Raw genomic sequence first — 16,412 nt, 5'->3', positions numbered from 1 at the left:
ATCTTTAAGATAAATATCTTATATATGTAATATATATTATACATTATATATTATTATATTATAATAATATAATAATATATTACATATATGGTTAATCTATTAATATTACATAAATGCTTAAAGATGAGTTATACATATAGTTATTTATTAACTAATGATGATTAAGTATAGAGACATGTCTCTTCTTGAGACATGTCTTCTCTCATATTTAGGAGTCTTCAAATCTGCATTTGGAAGACATCAATCACATTGACCATGTTAGTACATTTGCAGAAAAGATCCTAGTTATTCAACATGGTATCAGAGCAGGACTGTAAGAGTATTAATCAAGAAATTAAATTAATATGTGAAAAGACTCAATCTGCAAATTGGATAGTTGGGTATGAGGATCGATCCAATAGATATGTAAATAAATGTCTTGAAATAGTTATCATTTTATGAGAATATGTGGTGATAAATGGAGCAGGTGATATGTTTCTGCATTGCTGTAAATGAGGCATTGAATCTAGATAAAGATATAGTCCCATATATTCTTGTATCTCAATAATGTCTAGTGTTTTCAGCATTTTATTGGATGATAGTTCATATTGGTTTTTGACAAATATTGCAATTCAAATGCTGTTAGTAAAACTTCAAGATCAATCATACTATGTTCTTCAAGTAATTTTGAAACCATGCAAAGGCCCATTTTTGTTCATAACATAGATTTGAGGAACCCGAGTTCGTAAGATGAATAGGGCACGCAGAGACAAGTTCCAACAAGACAATGAAAGGTTTGGCAGAATTTATCTATGTCTGACCACAAATGTAGTGACAGTCTTGTGATGTCAAAAGTGTTACATTCCAAATTTTGCCCTAAATTTTAAGTTGAACATTGCCGTTGATTTAACGAAACAATATCATGTGAAATTGAGTTAGTTAATTATATGTGTTGTTTATTTCTTCATATCAAGTGAAATTGAGTTAGTTAATTATATGTGTTGTTTATTTTTTCATATCATGTGAAATTGAGTTAGTTAATTATAGCTGTTGTTTATTTCTTTATGATCATGTGAAATTGAGTTAGTTAATTATAGCCGATGTATCGATTTATTTATCATTTGAAAGTGAGTTAGTTAATTATAGCCATTGTATCAATTTATTCATGATCATAAAATTATCAACTTTGTGACAAAAGATATTGTGAACCATTAAGTCAAATCATAAATGAATGGAGTTGAGATCGGTGTAAGATATCAAATGGAAGATATTGCAAGTTACATTGTTGGGTTAAGTCACGTGGATGTACCGTTAGAAAGAAATTATAACAAAGGGAATTGCATTCACCGCTCCATTCTTTTATGTTTTGCCACATGGCACATGAAAGATGATAATTCTAAAATCTTGTTTTTGAAGATTAATGATAAGTGTTCAGTCCTCGACAAATTATCGACCCTAAAAGGAGCCTTAAACCTAGACTTAGTGGTTTTTTTTTAAAGGTATTGACAACTCTGCAAATGGTGCTTAAAGTGGGAGATGAGATTTGGCATTCCAGTCATCCACAACATCCTTTGAAGCAAATTTTTGCACCATATTTGTAAACCTGCAGCGGGTGTAAGAAATATGGTACTGGACTGAGATATAAAACACATAGGCCATTTCATATCTCTGCATTAGTGATGAACCATTAATAAAGGTATATGGTGTGTAAGGGACATACCACATGGATTCCACCCTGTTAGCAGTGCAACAGTCAAATAACTTTACAACTTTCAACGGCCCTACAAACTTATATAAGGTGAATAATAATATTTAAGGCAAGGTGTCAGTGTTAATGAAAAGAAAGAATTACTTATTATAACCTTGACATCGTCGAAGGTGAGAATGAATGGGAAATGGTTGTAATCTATAATATAATCTCAATTGTCACTGCAAAGGATGCCAACGTGATGAAGGCACCTGATTATAAATGTGGGTATAAGGTATGTTCTCTTTGATATTATTATTGAATAATGACATATATATTTTATTTGAGATTCTTCGACATTATTAAATCAATGAGAAATATTTGGTGATTATACATGAAGTACAAATTTTTCATTTGTAAAGAATATGATTGAAATTGATCACCATAGATTATTATATGCATCATTCGTAAGAAAACAATATGTTGAAAATATAGATTTAAGTTAGATCTATATTATATTGAAATGGTCTTATAATGAGAATTTATTATCCTTGAGTATTTTATTTATCTAATCTTTGTAATATCTTGCTTGTTTTTCTATACAAACATTTGCCTTGATCTTTTCCTCCAAGAATGTTTTTGCGGGAAAAGGAGGATTAATATCAGATTCAGAGAGAGTCTAACACTTTGTTAAAGGGAAGTTTATTTTTGAAGCTTAGAAGATTATGTTTAGAGGGATTTTGACACATCTGTTGGAGGGAGCAAATAGAGGATATGGTTTTATCTATCGTTAGTGATATTGATCATATTGATTCAGAGGGAGTAAACCAATGTTGTGATGGAATCTTTAGTGATCGATAAATTGTAACAATCAAGAGGACTATAATTCATGCAACTGTGAATGGGCCTACCCCTTTTGTACATCACAAGAAAGTTGCGACTTTAATTAAACTATCTACGAGTCTCTCTTTGATAAATGAAACTTGACGTATGAGTTGTAGAGTCATTCAAGTGGCGCAATCATACTCAATCAAGATATTGACGTATTGCGGACGAGTTTGTGTTCGCTTCTACTATTAAGCTTAATGAATGTTTGGAGCTTCAATGGATGAAAAGAGCAAGTTGGAACTTAGAAAGGAGTTGTCATAGTTGATACAAAAAAATTTCAACAATATAAGAATGAGTGGAAATTTTACATTGTGGGGGGAATAATAATCAATGTTCCATTCCCATTTGAACCTTATTTAGAGGGGAAGTGTTCTATTCTCAAATAATCTAAATGGAGAATTTTTGAATCTTCATGTGCAAATAAGAAAAGAAAGTTGGTACTTTGCACATGCTACCAAATATTGTGCAGACTCAATCTAATGATAGTAGTTCCAAAGACCCAGATTATTAAGATGGATAATATGAGGCTCTTGAAGAAAACATCTTTGATGATTAAGATTATGAGATTCTTCTACATTAAGAGGGAGTATGACACTTCTTTGAAGTCTTTGAAGGCAACGCAGGAGCTTAGAAGATTGATACTTAGAGGGAGTTTAGAAATACATTTGTGTTACTGCATGATTTTGATGGGCCTACTCCTATGTATATCATGAGGAAGTAATGACTTACCACCAAAATGTCAAAATATTGATATCAGTTTTAGAGGGAGTTTGAAAGGCATCCTTGGGTGAAGAGAGTTTCTATTGGAGTAACTAGAGGATCTGACTTCTCAAAATCATTGTTCAAAGGGAGAATTTTGAGGTGAAATCCTTTGTTAATGATATCTTCTCCAGAGGAGAAGTTCTAAGTGAAATTCCTTGTAATGCATTTTTTTGTGAGAGAATGAGGTGAAAGCAGGCTTGTACCACTTTGGCTGGGTTCATGGTGTTTACTATTTAACATATGATATGTAATGAAAGGTGACGATCTTTCGTTGACATATATAAACATAAGGTAACCATTATAAGATGACGGTCTTATAAATGGTAGACCTGTTATCATGGTTCTTTGGGCCGGATTTTGTTGGACACCATGATAACGAACAGTCAGAATGTAACCATTATAAGATGACGATCTTATAAATGGTAGATTTGTTATCATGGTTCTTTGGGTTGGATTTTGTCGGACACCATGATAACAAATAGTCAGAAGGTAACCATTGTAAGGTGGCGATCTTACAAATGGTAGACTGGTTATCATGGTTCTTTGGGCTGGATTTTGCTGGACGCCATGATAATGAACTTGTTATGGTTCTTTGGGTCGGACCTTGCTAGAGACCATAGTTGTTACTATAGACCACACTTAAGTTGGTGTTTTTTTAAAAGTAATGGAAATTACTTCAATTGTGTGTTATGAAAGGTGAGAAATTTAGTGTCATAGTGAATTTGATAACATACTGAGATGATATCTCTTCTTATTCTTGAGAGCATAATGTGTTCTTTAAATCCTCCCTAGCTAAGAGGGAGTGTTAAGGTTGTAGCTTCTGTCAGATTGATTTTATCATGAGATATCTATTTGATGGTAAATCATCTTTAAGATAAATATCTTATATATATAATATATAATATATAATATATTATACATTATATATTATAATATAATAATATAATAACATAATAATATAATAATATATTACATATATGGTTAATATATTAATATTACATATATGCTTAATGATGAGTTATACATATAGTTATTTATTAACTAAAGATGATTAACTATAGAGACATGTCTCCTCTCATATTTAGGAGTCTTCAAATCTGCATTTGGAAGACATCAATCACATTGACCATGTTAGTGCATGTGTAGAAAAGATCCAAGTTATTCAACAACATTTGTGTAACATCAATGACAATATACAATTGAATAATTGTTTTCAACATGGGGATGCCAAACTTTTCATAAATTTTGTGATTGTTTTGAGTGACTATTAAAATAACTTCAAGAAATTAAAAGAAGCTAGAGTTTTTGATGTAGTATGCAGCATTTGCAATGATGCTCCTCCCTCTTTTAGGTTTTCAAGGGTTCTGAACTTTTTTTTCTGAAGAAGTTACCCTTCATATTTCAATGCACCTGTCCTGGGAAAAAAGGAGGTCCTCAGGGATGTCATCCAAACCCTTGGGGACTAATGGAACACTGCTTATAACCTGCTCATATTTGAAATACCTAATGAATTTGTTGAGCATTGTTTCCATGGTTGAGTTGATTTTGACCTGGTCTTTTAATTTTGTACATTTTTTGAAATATTTGCTTGGTCAGAATTTAATAAAGGCATTGGGCCATAATTTCGTAGGATGTTATGTAATTTGGCATATCTACATTCTTGTTGTCATGAATTGATTTGGAATCGATCTTAAGATCATTATTGAATATTGAGTGCAAGAAATCAAGAGAGGCTTGGTTGGTATTTGGTGCTACTGAGAGACATTTTAATGGTGTTGGATTTATTTGGTCCCATTGGTTCTTCATAGTGCATGTGAGGCATTGCTTGCAGAATCATGGTCCTCCTTACATGTACACTTTTTGTGTAATTGATATGTATTGTGTAGTTCACAGCCTCCCTCACATGAGAACACATGCACTCAGCATGTATGTGCACTTTCAAATGATGTGATCTTGATATATATGCACTTTTCTTTGTTTATTCATTTCCACATATTTTAAAATAAATCTTTTTAAAAATATTTACCCTTTTTTGAAACTATTTTTTGCTTTCCAAAATTGAAAAAAAGATCTCAAAAAATTTCTCATTTTACAGTTTTAGATGGTATAATTTGAAGGAATATCTCTGTTGAACAGAAATTTTCCGGACAAAGATGAATTTTATCAAGTAGATACTCATCAAAGTTCTGATTACTGTAGATTCTTTAAGTGCTTGTATTTATAAACAGGTTTGTATTCATTTAGAGTTCAGCAGTGTTTATTTTATAATGTTACCTATATTCTTGACGTATGAGATATTTATAAATCTGAAGTTTCATAATTCATATCAGTAGCACTGCTATTTTGAATGCTGATTATTATTTTTAATATTAATGGAGGATACGTTTCCTTATCACGTGGTAAGGTAGAATAAATGCAGCATCAATGCATTAGTATAATATAGTACTTGCAGTGTAAGTGATATTGCCCTAATATTTTCAGTGTTCATTTTCTCAATACCTTAGATTATTTGAGTATTCTTTCTATTTTCCTCTCAAACCAGGGATGAGTGGGCCCCTGCAGGGTTCATACTGGCAACCTTGCTCTCACTGGGGCAGTATGATACTACCGCATACCAGGGCTGAAGCCCCAGTGGTCATTACCGTTGATATAGTTGGTTCAAATGTACCTTTGTGTAGTTATACACATGCATGTGTATTATTTATGTACTGCATTACTCACAAGTCTGCATACCCAAGTTGGGGACGGTTTATCACAAATTCTCCGCCCATACCCTGTGTATCCTGACACTGTAAATTTATGTAGCATTTAACTTTTGTGCAGAAGTGTTGTTTATGTGGGGTGTGATTTTCACATTTTCCAAATTTTTGGGAAAAGGTCAATCTGCAAAAACTTGTACGCATTTTGGAATTTTTTATCCATTTGAAAATTTTAAATATAGCTTTCTAAGAGCCATTCCTATATCCTGGTTTCAACAGAAAATGGATATCTGAGTTTGAAGATTGCTGAGAGACGTAGTTTTAGAGACTGGATTTTTTCATGCAACTGCTTGCCACAGTCTGATGTAATGAAAATCTAGCCCAAGTATCACTGCTCTAGCTCAGGGTAGATGCTGGGGCAGGCATGCAACACCCAAAAGCTCTTTGATTGCCCTAAAGATATCTTATTCCAATATACCACTCCATTGGAAGGCAATCTTTTAGCCAAACTGGATCTCCCTACGCTGCATATAGAGTCTCCATCAATTCAGAAACTGTGGATCTGCCTGAAATGTTCTTGCTAATTCACCTTTGCATGCAAAAGCAGTTTATTATAATCTATTGTGTCAAGCATACCTTTGATATTGCCTCCGACCTTCCAGATGTTATTGTACTCCTTAAACCTTTTCATCGAAGGTCACAGTCACCTGAAATGTCAAATCAATGCCTGATCCTTTAGATTCCATGAATTGTGGATAGAAGACCCTGCAAGTATTTGCAGAGTTGCTGAGTGCTTGTGGTTCTTTCAGCTTGGTGAGTACTCATGTTTAACTTGCAAACCTCTGTAGATGAGTTTCAAAGGAATAATCACTTGATTTTTAGATAAAACTTGTCGAGTTTCATGCAATTCTAAGGTTAAAAATTGTGATGTTTGACTGAAATGTGCCTATGCGGGTTATAATGCATCAGGGCAGTTTAAATGCGAGCTGGAACTTTTTTCGAGTCTTTGCTGAGAAAGTCTGCTATGTAACATTAAATGGCACCATGAATTCTCATTTCTGTTATAGCTTCTTTCTAATGGCAAACTTGCAAGCATTAGATAATTTTGCATGGCATTCACACTGTTAACATTGACCATACCTGGACACTAGATTGGTTTATCTCATGGATGGATGTATTACATGTCTAGGCACATATTTGTCTGAGTGGTTGTGAGGTCAGCCATTCTGATTGCTTTGCTACACTGATAACAAAATACATATTACTATCAAATTAATACTTTTATATGGCTTATTGTGGTAAAGCTTGTTATAGCTAGCTCTAGAAGTTATAAAAAAATGATTTAATTTATAGGTCTCACATGTCAGTGATATGGAGACTAGAAGCCAGATAATGGTATGACTAAAATATTCTGTCAAAGAAGTCTAGTCTACAACAAAGATTGTGTATAATGAGTCCAAGATTTTTGGCTCGTGGAGTACTCTCCAAGTCGTCGTCTGTGAACTACATTATGGACATTAAATGGCAACATCAAGTCTAATTTTGATAGTTGCTTTCTGACAGAAAACTTGCAAGCATTAGATAAAATGCACTCTTAACATTGACCATACCTAGACACTAGATTGGATCTCATGGATGGATTTACTGTGTGTCTAGACACATATTTGTTGGATTTGTGAGGAGGTCTGCCATTCTGATTGCTTTGCTGCACTGAGAACAGAATACATATTCCTATCACTTTTATATGACCTATCGTGTTATTGCTAGCTCGTAGAAGGTATCTAAAGTGTTATAATTTACTTTAAAGGTCTCACATGTTAGTGATATGGAAACTAGAAGCCAGAAAATGGTATGACTAAAATATTTGTCAAAGAAGTGTACTATGCAACAAAGATCATGCATAATGCTTTCCGTTTACTTTTGCATTATTTCCTTTTGCTTCATCCCTTCAACTGATTAAAGTGGAACTCCACTCAGCTATAGATTGTACAGCATATGATTTCATATTTACATTACAATAAGTTCTGATTTTGTATTAAGCTTTTAGAGGCAAGTTGTATATCTGGTCAAAGAAGTCAAAGAAGCTCATTTTTTGCCTGTCTTTGTGATCAATGTTAGCATTGATCATTGATAAATCATTGTCTGATGTATTGGTTATTTTCTCTGTGGTTTCTGGTGGCATATAATTTCAGTCAATGGTGGAGCTCATGATTCAAAGATACACTCGAGAAGCTGGCGTGCGTAATTTAGAGCGCCATTTAGCAGCCCTGGCTCGTGCGGCAGCTGTCAAAGTGGCTGAAAGAGAACAGTCCCTAAGGTTGACTAAAGAAATACATCCTCAGACGACTTCCTTGCTAGAAGGAAGTAGCCTTGCAGATGGTGGAGAAATTGAAATGGAAGTTGTGCCAATAGGTGTGAATGGCCGTGAAATATCTAGTGCTTTGGAGGCCACTGAAATTCTGGTTGTTGATGAATCAATGGTTGAAAATGTACTTGGAGTACGTTTCTCCTTTTGCTTTTTATTTCATCTTTCATGCATTATTCCATCTATATTATACATTGTATAAACTTGCCATGTGATACCTGCACGTGTTCATTGCCTTGCTTTCTCATGAACCTCAAGCTTCAGATCATAATAGACAGGATAAAGTACAGTAGTAAATCATTAAAAAATGTGAGCTTTCATTCTTTCTTCAACTAAATGCTGATAGAACACTTATTATGATCACAAGTAGAATCCTAATCAATCTGGCTTGCAGCCTCCTAAATTTGATGATGGGGAAGCTGCAGAACGTGTTGCAACTCCAGGAGTTGCTGTGGGTCTTGTGTGGACTGCATTTGGTGGTGAAGTTCAGTTTGTTGAAGCAACTGCAATGGTAGGAAAGGGCGAGATACATCTTACAGGGCAACTGGGAGATGTTATAAAGGAATCAGCCCAAATAGCACTAACATGGGTATGTTCTATACAATTATCAGTATCTCAGAAATGTATCTATAAGGATGCATTTCGTTGTTCCCAAGAATCCTGCATTTTTGACCATCTAATAATAGAATGTTCGTTGCATTGTTTTCATGTTGCCAAGGACTCATTCATAAGATAAATGCTTCAATTTAAGTTACTTGATTTATCTGAGACTGAAAAATGTGCAGGGTATAGTCTTATTTATATGTGAAAGGATACATGTTGTAGTGTCCTTTATTAATTAGATTAGCTTGATAAGCAGTGCTATAGAATATAGCCAGTGGCTATCCCGCCACAGAAATCCTTTTCTATATAGTGCTTTTGAAAACTTTGAAAAAAAAAACTAAGGGTTTGAAAACTTTGAAAAAAAAACTGTCCCCCCTTGGGATGGACGTGAAAAAAAAAACTAACGGTTTGAAAACTTTGAAAAAAAAACTCTCCCCTTGGTATGGACGACATTTTTCGTGCCTCAATAGCCTCTGCCATAGAATATATGGTCATGTACCTGACTTTGTTGTAATTTTGAGTTCATTAACCTACCTTCTTTGTTCATTGAACTAGTATACTTTCTTTTCTTATCTTGTTCTTGACTATAGTATGAAACACTATACAGTAGTGGATCATAAGCACTAGGGTTCAATTGTCTTTGCATAAGTGTGACTGGGCTCCCTTTAGCTGCCCACTCATGTTAAGGGCTGTGAATCTTCTTTTGAGTGCCTTCAAATTTTTCTTGCCTGCTACCTGGTTGATGACAGACACACATTACAAGATTTTTCTCTACCACAAGAAACTCTGGGTGAAAAGATATTCTAGCTAAGTACCATTCTTTATACTTGGATTGTCCAGTCTGACCTTATCCCTGCAATTCACCTATGGGTATTCTTAGCTTCTGCATTGGCCCTCTTCAAGTGCTGGGTCATGATGACTTTTATTTTTGTTGTGGGAACCTTGCGATAGATGTATGACATTTAGTCTTAGCTTTCAATTTTGATATTCTTTAGCTTGGTGTTTCATTGAGGGATCTTCCCTCCTGCGGCTATTTGTAACTTAGAGCAAATGATGTGGTATTCTAATGCTATAGGTTTGCCTCCAACATTCAAGATTACATTGATTTAGTGTATAGTTACTTGTTAAAACCTAGGGTATTCTTCACCCTAGTAATTTCTTAACGGGCTGTCCTTTTGGCCTGCTTTGACATTTTTGGATACTAGTGTCTGCTTTCATCATCATGCATCACATTTCTTCCAGTTTCTCATGCTTTATATAATTGGAACAGGTAAGAGCAAGAGCAGCTGAGTTGAGTCTTGCTACAGGATTAGAAGCTAACTTGATGGAAAGCCGTGACATTCATATTCATTTTCCAGCAGGTGCTGTGCCAAAGGATGGTCCATCTGCTGGAGTGACACTAGCAACTGCATTGGTCTCTTTGTTTCGGAGGAGGAATGTCAGAGCAGATACTGCAATGACTGGCGAACTGACACTAAGGGGTCTTGTTCTGCCAGTTGGCGGGATCAAAGATAAGGTATGCCACTGCCTTATGTGTTTAGTAGTCTGTATCTGCTTCTAATTACGTTTCAAGTTTAATCATTGATCTTCAGTGAAGTATGTTTGTAAAACATAAGCATCTGTGGAAAATAACAAACATCACACTATTTTGCATTTGAAATTTCTTAGATATTGGCTGCACATCGGTGTGGTATCAAGAGAGTTATATTGCCAGAAAGGAATTTGAAGGATCTAGCAGAAGTTCCAGCGGCCGTCCTTAGGAATGTTGAGGTATCTTTGGGAATCACCTTTAAATATGCATTGAACCACAATAGTTTTCTTATGGTAAAACCCTTTAATGACTAATTTGAAGATACTTAATTTTATTACAGTATGTATATTAATCTTTTGGTATTTGTTGAAATAAAGATAGTTCTTCTTAATGTTGCACAGGCTGGTAGTGGTGTGTAAAATAGTTATCCGAGATAATTTATGTCTTTATATATATATATATATATATATATAGTGTTCATCTCTCTTCTAGATTCGCGAATCATCTGCTGACAAGGTCTTATCATTTGGTATTTTTTGGCATCTTTTGAAGCAAATGATTCCAAGCTTAAAAATCTCAATTGTGTAATGTTTTGGCTTTCTTTCTAGAATGTTAAAAAAATTGTTTTTGTGGGATTGTTGTTGCAACTAACATATGCTCCATGGAATTAAGTGGAGTGTAGATATTTTTGCAAAGTCCGAACCTTTTTTATGGCCTTAAGAAATTCAATCTGTCTGATCACATTTTCCTTTTCTGAGAAAATTGGGATGGTTTTTGAGGGTGACGAAGCTTTCAAGTTCACTTTTGAAATTTCTTATTTAAAATGTGAGAAGAATGCCAGTGTAGAATAATGTTCTGCACTAAAGTGAAATACCTATATGGTTAGTGAATGGAAAAAAAAACTCTTGAAGATTTGTATATTCGGAATAACTAAACACTTCACAAATTCGAAAGTGCTTTGGATACATTGTTTTCATATATTACATAAATTTACATTTGTTTTGTTGAATTGTATATCTGATGATGTTCTGACACAAGGATCATGTTCCCTCTTGACTGTGTTATTTGAACTGTGAACATCTCAAAAGTGTGAGATTTTAATGAATTCATATATTTTTCTGTTTTCCATTTGTGTACTGTACGAGTTCTTGCAGTCCTTAATATTTAAGTAATCCCTTAACCAAACTTTTCGTTGCGAATGACTTTATGACCAATGAAGTTGACGCTTTATCTATTTCCTTTAGTCTCTACTCATTCATGTATGCCATTCAATATCTTGTTTGGTGTAGCCGTGGGTAAGTCATGTCTGTACTGATGCCATCTAGAAGCTTTACTAGTTTCCTGTACCTTCATATAAAATATATTGTGACAAGCATTGGCATGCATGTCAGTCTAATTGTGCCGCAGTACTCTGATAAGGTGGTAGATCAACTTATAGACAATCTATTTTGAAATGTTAAAGGTGGCAGATCAACTTAATTCCACAATTTATTGCATAGAATTTTTTGAGACTTGAAAAAGGGACTTGGAATTTTAGAAGCTTTGCCAATTTCTATAACTGGTCTTGTCAATATGCAAGGACATATTGAAGTCAATTGGGTGTTTTGTTTGCCTTCAGACAACTTAGAAAGTTAAAGCTGCTTGCATACTAAATATATTTTGATTAGTCACGGACCAATGCTGTTAAGAGCTAAATAGTCTTCCCTGGATTTTTTGGGTAATCTCTAATGTTACATTGTTTTTTTCCTTGCAATAATATTTGCATCACAGATACTACTTGCCAAACGGATGGAGGATGTATTAAATGAAGCATTTGAAGGTGGATGCCCTTGGCAACATATTTCAAAATTGTAACGAATGCTGTGGGGTACTAGTTCTTTGTATCTGATGAAGGTAAAACACCAGGATTTAAAGGATCTAATGCAGTTAAATGATTTCTGGGTGGATTTTACTATAAAATCTCAAAATATGAAGCCTAAGTTAAGGTTCGTAGATGACAAGGAAAAGCAAATTGTGTATAACAGCTTGTTTATAGAATTGAGCAAAGTTATTGAGTTTGTGCTAAAGCATATGACTGTCTGAGGTGTAGTATATTTGATACTGGATAGTTGATCTATAATTGCTTCTTTCTATCTTGTAAATTATTTTTCCTGCAAAATGGGAACGGGATTGTCCTCTATTCTGTATCAGATGCTTGAACTTAATGGTGGGCTTGTTTCCCATCGAGTCATGTCCAGTATCATGTTGATGATTGCTTCTTTTATGAAAGCATAAAGGATTCCATTTGTATATGATCTCCTCAGCAATGCCTTTGTTTGCGATCTCTTTTAGAGGCCTGGTGTTAGAAATTTGTCACAAGCTTTGAAAATATAACGCGCTTTGCTTATTTTGCCTGAATGTATATTTATTGATTCTTTAGATTCGCTCATCAACGCGCTCTTTTGAAAACCAAAAATTTTAAAAATTTTATACGTTAAATTTATGTAGTCTGCTTATGTTTTATGGAAAAGCAAAGCAGAGAGCAAGCAGAATAAAGAATTGCATTTGTAAAAACATTCATGTAATAGTTATCATCACAGATGGCAGCACTTGCTCTTTAAGTTTCAGTAGTGTTAGTTCTAGCTCTGATCCTATTTGACATGTACCATTACATTACTTCCTATGGTGGCGTTTCTCATGCAAAGAAATTCGAGGGTGTCATAACCTAACAATTGAGTTTGGCATGTTGGGGCTGAAAGCTCATACCCTTTAATTAATAAAAGATTAAAAAACTTATGACAATGTAAAGTCCGTCTTAAGAGATTGAATCTGTTTGGCTTATGTAATGAATGAATGCTTTTTAATGACGTCCACGAGACTAGAGCAGTCTAAGGGACTGAAGAACAACCACACTAGATAATTTTCGAGTTCTTTTCCATTTCTAATCTTTTGGAATGTATCTTAACCAAAAAACCAACAGTCTGCTTTATCTTGTCCCCTTCAAATAACCTATGCATGTTGTCTACCTTCAAGATGACATCATAGAGAGATCGGATGTCGTATGCTGCGCATTCTGAGAGAAAATGCCCTTCCATTTCAACCACTCCATATTTGGAAAATATGCAAATTCTTTGCTCCCAAGTCTCTTCGGGTCTCTTCCATCTTCCCGTCTTGCACCTGAGGTGATGAGATCCCGTCCTTAGTTGTGCCACTAATAACCTTGCCTTTCCTTTAATAGCAGCCTTAAGGTATGCTTTTTCGCCAAGTTCCTAAATTCTTTAATATAATAGGCTTTTTTTCTACTCATATTATTGTTCCAGATGACATTGTGAAACTTACCTCTGACAAACTTTCTTTAAGACTATGCTCTATTACTGTGAGTTTCAATACATTATTTTCAAAAATCATTACACTTCAATTAAGACTATTTTCTACCCATTTTGAAGCCACCTGTCATAGTCAAAGAATTGAAGACATTCGTTGTGGAGTTATATTTTCAACTTTTACAATGGTACTAGAGTTTCGACACATGAAGAAATATATTAGAAACAAAATTATTAAGAAATACCATTTTCAAATGGCAAAAGCAATTAATAGAGTAAAATTGTAAAAAAGATAAGATAAAAGGGAAAAAAAAACATGTATATTACTCGATAGTTTCTAATGATTGGAAACCAAAATTAAATGACCCAACGAGAACTTCCAATTTGGAACATTTTACAGCCTAGATACCGAGTAAGAAAACCTTGATGTGGTGGAATATGTTCACGATAGTATGTAAAATTGTCCCCAATCGGAGCTTTCTGATACCAGTGAACATGAGAATGAACCATTGACTGACATGGCTAAGGCGTATTGATTAGATTTCATTTGGGTTGAAAAATCCATGTTTACTCTTTCAGTGTCTATAATTAGAAACTCCATTTTCCTATCTATAATTGGACATCTTCATTAGTGTAGCTAGTTGGATATATCTGAATGTATGTTGTGAAATTGGCTCTCAAATGAACATAGTTTTCTTTATGTGGGGTTAAATATACTCCATTACATTTTGGTGATCCCGACATGAACAGTACTTTTGCTATATTTTCAAAGCATTCTGTATCATTCCAGCAAGTAGTCTTATACTAAAAAAGGGACAAATCAAGGATTTCCCTTCTCAAGAAAATTTGTTTTGAGGCACTACCCTGAACTCCATTCTATGTTTTTAATATTGGTATAATATACTTGTCTTAGATTGATTTGTTTATACATTTAATTCTAGATTAGTATTGTCAATTAGTGTTATCTTCTTTGAATTGTTTATTTAGTATCTAGTTGTATTCAAAGTACTAACATTGTTACTTTTCATGCATATGATGGTGTCTTGACTTTACCCAACTCTCCATGTCTTCGGTCTCTCTCATTTTGTTGTAAGACAATGAACGCATTGCTGTTTTTCCTAATGTTACTCTATCATCTCCTCATTCTACTACACTCTCCTTTATAGATGATGCATTGGTGAATGATGAATATCATCTCACATTTGATCCCCATAGGCCAATGATGATCACGTTCTTTTAATTAAGTCTTCTACAAGTTGTAATGACTCTGTGAATGTGATTGTAGGCTTTGCTAGCATGTTAAAAAGACCAATCATTTATACAACTAGCTATCCTTCTCCGAGGATAATCCTTGCTATTTGTGGTGTCTATCTATAAAATACAGAACTATTTTTTTTCATGAGATACATCGAGTCTAAGTTTCCTTATAGATTGGTAGCCCATACTTATAACACTCGTGGAAATAAAAAAAATATTAATAATCCATCTCATCCACCTTTTTAATCAAATCTTCATCAAGCACCCAAACCTTAAGTTAATTAATCAAGGACTATGATCTTATTGATCAAAATTGGGATATTCCCGTTAAGATCTCACTTTAGGATTTGCTTCGAATGGCTTTGATTTATTAGTGTATGCTCTAGAAAGCTCTTCAAAACATCTTGTTTCCTTCATTTGATAAGCCTTCAAATGTGAATACATTGACCTTCAAATGCAAGTAGATTCACAAAACATTACATTTTATCTACATATACTCCCACTTCCAATTTCATTAAAACCAAACGTACCCACTAATGATAATGTTTATGTTAATAATTTCACATTATATATACTTTCATTGATATAGGTTCAACACTCAATGTTTGTATTTGTTGATGTGAGTTTTGTTCCACTACAACATGCATAATCAAATATTCAACATTTCAATATGAAACACCAAACATTTAATCCTCTCATGATATAAGACCATCTCTCATGCCAAGCTTGCAAATTAAGATCATGAAATGGTTTTAAGGTTCCTTCTCATGTGGATGTTTGCTTAGTGAAATAATGTGATTTGTTGGTTATCACAAAGGGATTTACACTATTCATTCAATGGATATCAACTCTTACGCTCCTAGGTTTGATTTTACAACGTGTAATAAAAATATAGCTCAACTTTTCCGCTTCAACTCCAACTTAAACTTCTAACCTCGATTTTTACTAATACTTTTACTATGAATGCAAGGAATTATGGTTGGACTTGGACTCTACCTAGTGCAATTTTCTAAGGATATACTCAAATGATATTCAAATCAATATTTACCCCTTCAACCCCAACAAATGGATTCAAACTAAAGATTGAACATCAATTGAAGTTAATAACTTTCACTAGCTCACTACACAGGACACCCTTACCATCAACAAGAGGCCAGTGACCTAGTTTATATTTGAGTCAAGCAAGTAAACATCTAAAATTATTGCATCCAACTAAACTACTTCTAAACAACATGAAATAAAATCCTAAACTCATTGAGGGAATATGGATCACCATGCAACAATGCAAATTTGATCACAACAATTCCATGCAAGACACAACAATAAAAGTACAGAAGAT

The 16,412-nt window shown here is 34.0% G+C and overlaps 1 protein-coding gene across 2 annotated transcripts in view; it reads left to right on the top strand.

The window, feature by feature from the left end:
• Positions 1-12,803, top strand: part of LON2 (lon protease 2) — an 83,301-nt gene extending 70,498 nt beyond the window's left edge. For both annotated transcript variants that reach the window (XM_089814408.1, XM_089814407.1), the window contains 5 exons: positions 8,208-8,513; positions 8,775-8,969; positions 10,254-10,499; positions 10,652-10,753; positions 12,285-12,803. In XM_089814408.1, coding sequence (XP_089670534.1) covers positions 8,208-8,513; positions 8,775-8,969; positions 10,254-10,499; positions 10,652-10,753; positions 12,285-12,368 — 933 coding nt within the window. In that variant the 3' untranslated portion in view covers positions 12,369-12,803. The remainder of the gene's footprint in view (positions 1-8,207; positions 8,514-8,774; positions 8,970-10,253; positions 10,500-10,651; positions 10,754-12,284) is intronic.
• Positions 12,804-16,412: the final 3,609 nt, after the last annotated feature.

The sequence above is a fragment of the Cupressus sempervirens genome, chromosome 2, assembly GCF_028749045.1.
Source record: "Cupressus sempervirens isolate cs-2001-9-10 chromosome 2, ASM2874904v1, whole genome shotgun sequence".
Lineage (NCBI taxonomy): Eukaryota > Viridiplantae > Streptophyta > Pinopsida > Cupressales > Cupressaceae > Cupressus > Cupressus sempervirens.
The sequence above is the reverse complement of the archived record's forward strand: the minus strand, read 5'-3'. Positions and strand labels throughout refer to the sequence as shown.